The sequence below is a fragment of the Pipistrellus kuhlii genome, unplaced genomic scaffold (genome assembly GCF_014108245.1).
Source record: "Pipistrellus kuhlii isolate mPipKuh1 unplaced genomic scaffold, mPipKuh1.p scaffold_m20_p_3, whole genome shotgun sequence".
Taxonomy (NCBI): Eukaryota; Metazoa; Chordata; class Mammalia; order Chiroptera; family Vespertilionidae; genus Pipistrellus; species Pipistrellus kuhlii.
The window spans coordinates 477,109-487,142 of NW_023425529.1; the positions used below are offsets into that span (position 1 = coordinate 477,109).

General features: G+C 41.9%; 2 protein-coding genes across 7 annotated transcripts in view; one reads left to right on the top strand and one right to left on the bottom strand.

Annotated features, from left to right (window-relative positions):
* XPNPEP3 (X-prolyl aminopeptidase 3) overlaps nucleotides 1–9,903 on the bottom strand; it is a 34,117-nt gene extending 24,214 nt beyond the window's left edge. For 5 of the 6 annotated variants that reach the window (XM_045587455.1, XM_036459035.2, XM_036459034.2 and 2 more), the window contains exons 1-2: nucleotides 9,680–9,903; nucleotides 1,049–1,165 (exon numbers count right to left, since the gene is read on the bottom strand). In XM_045587455.1, coding sequence (XP_045443411.1) covers nucleotides 1,049–1,165; nucleotides 9,680–9,743 — 181 coding nt within the window. In that variant the 5' untranslated portion in view covers nucleotides 9,744–9,903. The remainder of the gene's footprint in view (nucleotides 1–1,048; nucleotides 1,166–9,679) is intronic. The other variant, XM_036459036.2, reaches the window with a different exon arrangement.
* Nucleotides 5,181–6,134, top strand: DNAJB7 (DnaJ heat shock protein family (Hsp40) member B7). Its single transcript, XM_036459038.2, has one exon. The coding sequence runs from the start codon at nucleotides 5,194–5,196 to the stop codon at nucleotides 6,112–6,114; it is 921 nt and encodes a 306-aa protein (XP_036314931.1). The 5' UTR covers nucleotides 5,181–5,193; the 3' UTR covers nucleotides 6,115–6,134.
* Nucleotides 9,904–10,034: the final 131 nt, after the last annotated feature.

Sequence of the window (10,034 nt, forward strand, 5' to 3'; positions counted from 1 at the left end):
AAATCTGATTTCTTGTGTGTTTCAGTGGTGAGCTGCATTTCCTGAGTCTCAGCCGACTTCCCAGCAGGAATTCGTCTCATGAAGAATCAGCAAAAAGAAGCACTCACTGAGAGACACACTGGGATCGTTCACTGAGTGGAGACAGTGAAAGAGCAACATATTTCTAAAGGCACTTTAGACTGGTCGCATCTATGCGTACACAGAAAACACAGATTTAACTTCTCATGGCAGACTGGAAACCCTGGCTGCTTTTTGACCAAGCATGTGGTTTCACTCCACCTACCTCTTTGGGATGACAGTCATTCACCACCGTTCATCCCTCATGCCTTTTTAATAAAACAAAATAAAAACGTTTAGACATGAATTTGAGCGACAGTGATGACATAGCTAGAAGGAACACTGGAGTCTTACAGCAGAAAACAATATTGGGGAGGTCAACTGTTATCAAATACAAAAACCAGAGAAGCAAATAAACACCAATTTTTGCATCATCTTTATAGTACTGTCACCTCTCAAAGCCGTGATGGTCAGATCTGGAAATCTTGCATAATCTATACAGGAATATTTTTGTTAAACGTTTGAAATGAGTATTTAACACTTTCAAGAAAAGCATGTTTTTGAAGATAACACACGAATTCATGAAGTATTCCTTTTTTTTTTTAAGTATGTTTTATAAAATATCTTGAACACAGTAGTTCACTAGGAATTAATAGAACACAACTGTAGAAACTAAGTCTTAGAAAGCAATAGAACTTTTCTTTAAGAAAATCCCAAGTACATATGTCACTGATAATTCTGAATGGTTAAGGCTTAATAAAGTGTTTATGGCTCTAGATAGTGCTGTCCGTGGAGTACCAGTAGCCACATGTAGCTATTTAAGTTTAAATCTAAATTATTTAAAATAAAATTTAAAAATTTAGTTTCTTAGTTGCACTAGCAACATAGTAAGTATACAATAGCCACGTGTGGCTGGTGGCTCCTGTATTGGACAGCACAGCTCTAGATAAAGCACCTGAGAGAGAGACAGTTATATGGGTCAAGCCCTTACCTGGTCTGAGGAGGTGCGGGTGTGTGAAGGGGCTGGGCTGGCCCAAGTATCGGTTTGGAACCCGCCTGTCTGGAATGGGCTGGAGAGTGTACCTTCTCCGAGACCACGATGTGCATCCTAAGGAGAAAGAAAGAGGGTGAAATGGGAGAAGGAATCTAGAAGGTCCTCACAGTACATGTGTACATTTACCCATCTCCAGCATTTGGGTGTTTTAGAAAAATGCAAATTAATTTCACCTTTGCCGAAACCGGTTTGGCTCAGTAAATAGAGCATCGGCCTGCGGACTGAAAGGTCCCAGGTTCGATTCCGGTCAAGGGCATGTACCTTGGTTGCGGGCACATCGGGGGTGTGCAAGAGGCAGCTGATCGATGATTCTCTCTCATCGATGTTTCTAACTCTCTATCCCTCTCTCTTCCTCTCTGTAAAAAAATCAATAAAATATGTTAATGGCCTTTGCTTGTTTCCGATTACTCAACTTCTCAAAAATCAGCTCCAACATCTAGGAAGCCTGATTTTTAATTCCCCATCCCTACTGCATCTGATTCGAAGGCCCCTTCTCAATGCTACTGCACTTAATTCTATTTTGCTATTGTTATTAATCCTAACCTGAGGTATGTGTTCCATTGATTTTTTAGAGAGTGGAAGGAAGACAAAGAGAGAAACATCGATGTGAGAGAGACACATAGATTGGTTGCTTCTTGTATGTGCCCGACCCAGGCGGAAATAGAATCTGCAACCCAGGTACAAGTCCTTGACTGGGAATTGAACCTGTGACCCTTGTGCACAGGCCAACACTCTATTTACTGAGCCATATCAACCAGGGCTTAATTCTATTTTAGGACCTACTACACTGCACATAATTGCTAAATTAGTTTGCTATGAACTTTGGGAAGATAGAGATTATTATTTGACTTTATTTTTCCCAGTGATGAAATTTGGGATATATTTTTGAAGGTAAAAAAGCCAACAAATCTGGGTTCTGATTAAATGCAGGGAGTAAAAAAAGCATATTAAGGATGATTCCCAGGCTTTTGCAAGTGGGTGGAAGGTTATGCCATTAAATGAAATGGAAAAGATTGAGATAATTATTGGCTATTCCAATGGAGAGTCTTAATTTGGTGGGTGGGTGTGAGGGATGAAGAGGAATAGGTTAGATATATAAATTAAGGTGTCCTAAGCACATGGGTGGTATTTAAAGTCCTGAGACTGAATTATTACCTATGAAGATGGTATAGAGAAAGTCCAGGTACTCTATTATTTTGATGTGAGGAGAAAAAGCACAGGAGAAAGGAAGAAAACTGTAAGAATGTGGTATTTAGGAAGCTAAGGAAACAAGTGTGTTATGAGAGGGGAAGCACTTAACTGTGCTACGTGCTGCTAAATATGAGACCAAAAAAGAACTACTGGATTCAGCAACACGGAAGTCACTAGAGACCCTGACAAGAACAGTTTTAGTGGAATATGGAAGATAGACATCAAAATGGGTGAATTTACAAGATAAATAGGTTCTGGGGATGTAATGTATAGTATGGTAACTATAGCTAACAATTATGTATTGTATATTTGAAAGTTGCTAAAACAGTAAAACTTAAAAGTTCTTACAACAGCCCTGGCCAGGTGGCTCAGTTGGTTGTAGCTTTATTCTGTACATCAAAGAGTTGAGGGCTCGATTCTGAGTCAGGGCACATACCTAGGTTGCAGGTTCAATCCCCCATAGAGGGCTCATAATGTGCAATGTCCAGAACCGAAACTTTAAAAAATATATATATATTTTAATCGCTTCTCGGCCTTTTGGCTAAGATCAAGTGTAAAAAAAATATTTTATTGATTTTTCTCAGAGAGGAAGGGAGAGGGATAGAGAGCTAGAAACATCGATGAGAGAGATATATCAACCAGCTGCCTCTTGCACACCTCCCACCGGGGATGTGCCCACAACCAATGTACATGCCCTTGACCGGAATCGAACCTGGGATCCTTGAGTCCGCAGACCGATGCTCTATCCACTGAGCCAAACCGGTTTCGGCTAGAACCTAAACTCTTAAATCCTGGTCTAAGAAATGAGATAGAGTTGGAAAGAGTAGAATTTGGAATCAGACAAACCCAAGTTTAAATATCAGATTTTTCACTAATGAGCTAGGTTTCCTTAGGCAAATTACTATTTTTCAGAGGCTCAGGTTTCATATGGACACAAAGTATTTATTTTGCTGGAATGCCATGACAGTTCAATGAGAAACTGCATGTAAGACACTTGCTACAGCACATGTGTCAAACACACGGCCCGCGGGCCAAATCCGTCCCGCCAGGCCTTGCAATGTGGCCCGCACCGCGCTGTCATCACTGCACTCCGCTGCGTTTCCATCACAATGACAGTTTATGACTGTTCAGTAAACCATTCGGCCCGCGATTTAGGCTGGATTTTAGATTTTGGCCCCTTCTCTGATTGAGTTCGACACCCCTATGCTACAGGATCTAACCCAAAGATGGTACTCAAATAATGTTCAATATTATTATTGCTGCTATTTATTTTCAATGGCAGGCAAATATAATTACATGTGTACCATACATAGTTTAAGCACAGATACTGGAGAGAATTGAAATGAAAGAGTTTTGCAATACTTCTAGTCAACCGGTATACAAACAAAAAGTAAAAAATATTCAAAGCTGACAAATTGTCTTGAAAGACTGGCTAGAAACGTACACTATTATTTTCTATGTCACTAGAGTATCATTTAAACAAGTTTTTTATACATGTGATGAAAATGAAACAAAATAATATATAGAGGAGGAGAAACAGAGAAAGAGCATCACAGGCAATTTCCTAGGGCAATAAAATGAGCCAGGAATAGAAAGTACATCTTTTTAATTCAGGCCCAGCCTATTGATAATTTAAATTGTCCCCAAAGAAAAGCAACTTTGGTCGAGTTTGCTTCTAACTGGATATTTTTTAAATTGATTTTTAGAGACAATGAAAGGGTAGGGTGGAGCGAGGGAGAGGGAGAGAGAGAGTCTACCTGGATTTTCTAATTCTAACTTTCCCACATGCAACTGATTCTCCACACAGCAGACACTGACCCACTGAAAATGTAAATCTGGCCCTAACTGGTTTGGTTCAGTGGATAGAGAGTTGGCCTGTGGACTCAAGGGTCCCAGGTTCAATTCCAATCAAGGGCATGTACCTTGGTTGCAGGCACATGCCCAATAGGGGGTATGCAGGAGGCAGTTGATCAATGTTTCTCTCTCATCCATGTTTCTAACTCTCTCTCCCTCTCTGTAAAAAATCAATAACATATATTTAAAAGAAAGGTAAATCTGATGCATTACTCCTCCCCCCCACCTGGCTTCCCACTAGAAATGAATGCCAGCTTTATTCAGAATGGGTCAAAAGTGGAAAACCAACATGTCCATTCACATGGCTGGTAGCTATTATACTGGGTCATCACAGCTCTAATGCCATCTCTTCAGGGGCCTGGGAAAACCAATGGAAGGTAGCTTTCTGCCATCACGCTACTTTTTTCGTTGCACTCTATGATAATGTAAACACCATGAAAACTGGCATTTTTAAAATTTAGTACTGTTATTACCAGTGGCTAAAACTGAGCCTTGCACAAAGTAGGAATTCAATATGTATTGAATACATACACAGTTTTCAAAATCTTTTATTATGTTTTTTTAGACTTCTTCATTTTTCCAAACCAAAACATGCAAGCACTGGGAAGTAAGTTATTAGGACTTAGAAACCTAATAACTTAGAGATCACATTATGCAAGTGGCACGCTGTGGCCAGTAACAACAGGTTCCACTGATTTATGAGGAATTGTGTGAGGCTTCCAGAGAAATATAGGAGGATCATCCAGAGGGTTCAGGATGGTTTGGTATGACTCTGGACTAGCTCCATTTAGAAGGTCAAGTCCCTACCCAACCCCAGAATGACACCATAATGTGGCTCTCTCTGACATAAGCGTGTACCTCTGCCTGCCTCACAATCAGTACCCTATCGTCTCCTAGCGACCCGCAGGAACATTGTCTTCAATGTACAAATGTGCCTATTTGCAGTCACTCTACCACCACCACCAGCAGAGCCGGGACAGAAAGGAAACCCCGGTTCTTACTACCCAGGGCACCCCCTTCCAACAATTCGTTAAGACATGGTAGATTACTATGAAGTTCTAGGAGTTCAGAGATATGCTTCATGTGCGGACATTAAGAAGGCTTATCATAAAGTGGCACTTAAATGGCACCCTGATAAAAATCCAGAAAATAAAGAAGAAGCAGAGAGAAAATTCAAAGAAGTAGCTGAAGCGTATGAGGTATTATCGAATGATGAAAAACGGGACATTTATGATAAATATGGCAAAGAAGGATTAAATGGCGAAGTCGGAAGTAATATTGATGATTCTTTTGAATATGGCTTCACATTCCATAAGCCAGATGATGTCTTTAAAGAAATTTTTGGTGAAAGGGACTCATTTTTATGTCTTTTCTTTGACGACTCACTCGAGGACCTTTTAAATAGTGCAAGGAGGTCCTACAGGAGGAGAAACAGAGGTGCAAGATCCTTTTTCTCGACCTTCCGTGAATATCCAGTTTTTGAGAGGTTTTATGAATATGATGCAAGATACGCACCATATGACTCACTGGGCCATGAGGACATGAATTCTTTCTCTTCCCTGGCATTTGAGGACAGTGGGCTGGACAACGACGCACCTTTTACTGCACACAAAGCTGCTAACGGCAGAAAGACCAACATGAGCAGAATTATTGAGGAAAGAGAAGGCGAAGAGGATGGCGAGTTCGAGTCCTTCCTCATCATAAACGGTGTGGCCGCGGAGGAGGGCTTCGCAGAACGCAGCTGGAGGAGGCAGCCACCCGACAACTGTACCCCGAAGTCCTACAGCTCCAAGCACGCCCCTCAGTGCACCTGCGTGGAAAAGGAGCCATGTGCACCGTGGGTTACCAGCAGCAAGGAGCCCCCTGTTTTCCCAGCAGGATTCAAAGAAGGTGGTAAGAGGAAAAAGAAGAAGCACAGAGAGGCGCACAAGAAGAAGTCAACCAAAAGGCATCGTTAAATTGGCTCTTCAGACACATTATGTTCATATAACATTTGGAACACGGCTCTCTGTGTTGTGATTTATCCGCCTTATAGGTAACTTCTGTTTAATACCAGAGTAAGATTTACCATCACCACGATCAGCAGGATTGTGGCCTGGTTGTTTGGAGGTATCTCTGCAAAAGATGTATGTGTGGTGACAATTACATTAAGAATTTGGAAAGTGGCAAAGATGATTTTGCTTCTGTTTTTGAGCTAAAAGTTTACATATTAGGTTTTTAATAGCTTATGATCTATTTCGTTATTTTTCTTTTAATGAAAACTATACAAATTTCTGAAATATGTATAGCATTAGGAACTAAAAATGTATTGAGACATACAGGTTCAGGTTATATAATTATTCATGAAATGAGGTAGAGCATTGGACATAACTTAAAGACATTATAAATTAAAAATTAAAGTATAAAGTATTTTATTTTAAGTTAAAAATAGCTAGACTCATATTTGTACAGCCATGTCACAGCAGTAATTATTCACAATAGCCAAGAGGTACAACCAATCCAAATGTCAACCAATTAGTAAATACGTAAAATATGTGTACATACAGGCATAGAGTGGAATATTATTCAGCCATAAAGAGAACCTGGGACCCTTAAGTCTGCAGGCCACCGCTCTATCCACTGAGCCAAACCGGTTAGGGCCATGGTAAATTTTATGTTATATGTATTTTACTAACAAAACAAAACAAAACAAAACAAAAACAAAAATGCCAGACTTACCATGGATTCCTCAGAGCAACCTGGCTATATCATGTGCTCTAGACCAGTGCTATATGAGTGAATCACTCCAGGTAAGAAACTTTCGATTTTATTTTGTTTTGTTAATCTTTAGCTGAGGTTATTTTTTCCCACTGATTTTTAGAGAGAGTGGAAGGGAGGGAGGGGGGAAATAGAAGGAATGGTGGAGACAGACAGACAGACAGACACACACACACACACACACACACACACACACACACCCTGATTGGTTGCCTCCTGCACAAGCCAGACTGGGCCTGGGGAACCAACTTGCAACCCAAGTACGTGCCCTTTGCCAGGAACTGAACCCATGACCCTTCAGTGCGCAGCCACACTCTGCCACTGAGCTACAATGGCCAAGGCTCCATTTTCTTTTTGAGTATCTACGCAGGATCTACAGATACTTTAGCCATTACAATTTAGGGTTATGATAGAAGATAAATAATGAGTTACAGACACATTAGACACTGAGCAAGTAGTTTGAACTAAATGTTTGAATACGTCCTTTCAAATGAACTTATTATTTAATTTTATTAATATAATTTATTAAATATATTTAATATTTTGCAAATTACTGCCAAATACGTTTCCCTCTTAGAGACCCAGAAGTGGTTTGCCATGGGCACTGTGAAATGCAGCATTCCGCATACTTATTCCTCAGAACCATTTTGGTGTAACACCTATCAATGTACCTGGGAACATATTTCAAAAAAGGCTTCTCCAGGCTTATTAACAATTGCAAGGGCAACCAAGAGCACCATAGACATTAAAAGTTCTATTTCTGAGCACCTTAAGTCAAGAGTTTTCAAATTCTAGAATTTAGTAAAATCTCAGGACAACATAAGATTTGCAACCCAGTAGTGCCTTTTTTGAGCTCCCATGTCACCCGAGTGAAGACTCTTTTACCATTCTTGGCTATACTGTCACTCATCTATTGTTTATCACTCTGGCTAGACTTGAGCAACTCCAGGAAAGTGGAGATCCATCCACAGTGACTACTAACTCAACGGTTATTGCATTAGCAGTCATTGTGGTTCAATAAAAAGTTCCAAAAGGACTCTACTAAGCCAGAGTAAGACCCAGTGATGACATAACAGAAAAAGCACCAGCTGGTAACATTCCTGACTTGCTACTTGTGATCTTGGGTTAGTTTCAGTTGCCAGTTAGTAACATAAGAGTATCTGCCCTAATTGATTGGACTTGTGAAGAACCAAGTAGAATCACTCGTTTATTCAAAAAAGCATATGCATATAGTATAGAAATGATAACATAAGAGGTGGTTAAATTTACTTATTTTATTAAGGCAAAATGAAGTGTAATATCTTTCTAAAGGATCTTGGTGTGTATAATAAAGTATCCAGTCCTAAACCTTGATGAATTGGGTTTTACACAAAGCCTTAACAAATACAAAAAAGGTCACAAGCAAAGGTCACAGCTCTGAGTCATAGGTTGTGGCCTCTGTGATTAAGATCGACTAATTGGGACTTGGGGTGGTGAACACACAATACAATCTACAGTTGACGTATTATAGGATTATACTCCTGAAACCTATATAATTTTATTAACCAATGTAACTCCAATAAGTTCAATAAAAAAAAAAAAAAAGACTAACTGCACATCTATTCACCCACTCCCACGGAAGGGAAAGCTTCTGCAGAACTGAAGCAAGGTCTGAGCCCTGGACAATGATTACCTTTTATTTTTTAGAGCAAGTTTTAATTTAATTACCATTCCATTTTCAATTAATTCAAGTATACCACCAGAATCAGAAACATATGCCAAGTCATAGCTTTGATGCCAAAATACCATATGTTCTGGTTCACTCATTGTTCACACATCGGCCCCCCCAAAAACGAAATTTGATTCAATGGCACATCCACCTGCAACGCAGTTGATTCAGCTTTCACGGACGAAGTCTTATGTTCATGAGATTTAGATGCACCCTAAAAGATTGGCCCCCCATTCCTAGACTTCTTCACCTTGTCTTTACAAACAGGGAGCTCATACATAAATAAAAAGATTATTTCCAAACATTACCTCTTCGAGAGGGATTGCTCAAAGGATCTGTGTTACTAACCATGCTTGTTGTACATTCTGGGCCCAATTTTTTTTTTTTTTATAATATATATTTTATTGATTTCTTTTTTTCTTCTTTTTTTTTCTTTTTTTTTTTTTTAACAGAGAGAGAGGGACAAGGATAGAGTTAGAAACATCAATGATAGAGAAGCATTTATCAGCTGCCTCCTGCACACCCCCACTGGGGATGTGCCCGCAACCAAGGTACATGCTCTTGACCGGAATCCAACCCGGGACCCTTGAGTCCGCAGGCTGACGCTCTATCCACTGAGCCAAACCGGTTTCGGCTCCCCTTGGTTTTTAAGTAAAAAACTCATTAACAACACGAGAAAATAGAATGTCAGGTTGACCTCACAGAAACAAGAGCCACTTGGCAGCAGTCCCTCTGACACCTAAGCAAACGGGGTAACTGACATAACTCCCGAGACCACGTAACTTTGAAGACAGCCCCTCTCGGGGTGGCCACGCTGTTCTCCGCAGTCATTCCAGCTTCCCAGAATAACCGTAACGGAAGAGAGAACGCGGGGCCCACCCGTCCCGGGGAGCGGCCGGTAAAGAGGTCCGAGGGGCGCCCGGAGGGTTGAGCAGTGGGGGCCTCAGCAGAAGGGTCCCCCTCGAACCAGCGATCGCCCTGAGACCAACGTGGGTCCCCTCCGGGGCGCCTCAGGCTTCGCAAACCTCGGAGGACACCTAGGGGGAGGCGAGTCTAACCTGAGAGGCCGCGGGCGCTCGCTACAGCGGGAACCAGCTTAGTCGCTGAGAGAAGCCACGGCATGCCGGCCGCGCACACGCGTCAGGGAGGAGAGGAGGCGGACGGCGGGGGAAGCGGCGGCACGCCGGGCTGCGTCGCCAGGAAACCGAGCCAAGCGCCCCGCCCCTTCCGGCCGGCGCGCTGCTCGCCGGGCTTTCCTCCGGAGGCGGCGCACAGGATGACGTCACGCCGCGGCTGTGGGTGACCACCGCTCTGGCCGGATTGGCTTGGTGGCGTCATGACGTCACGCCCCACTAAGGGCTCCCAGTCCCAGAACGCCGGGTTCGAAATGACTCCCGGCAGGGCCTGCCGCCT

Bases quoted from the DNA above. Each gene is read 5' to 3' on its own strand.
- DNAJB7 (XM_036459038.2), top strand. From the start codon at position 5,194: ATGGTAGATTACTATGAAGTTCTAGGAGTTCAGAGATATGCTTCATGT.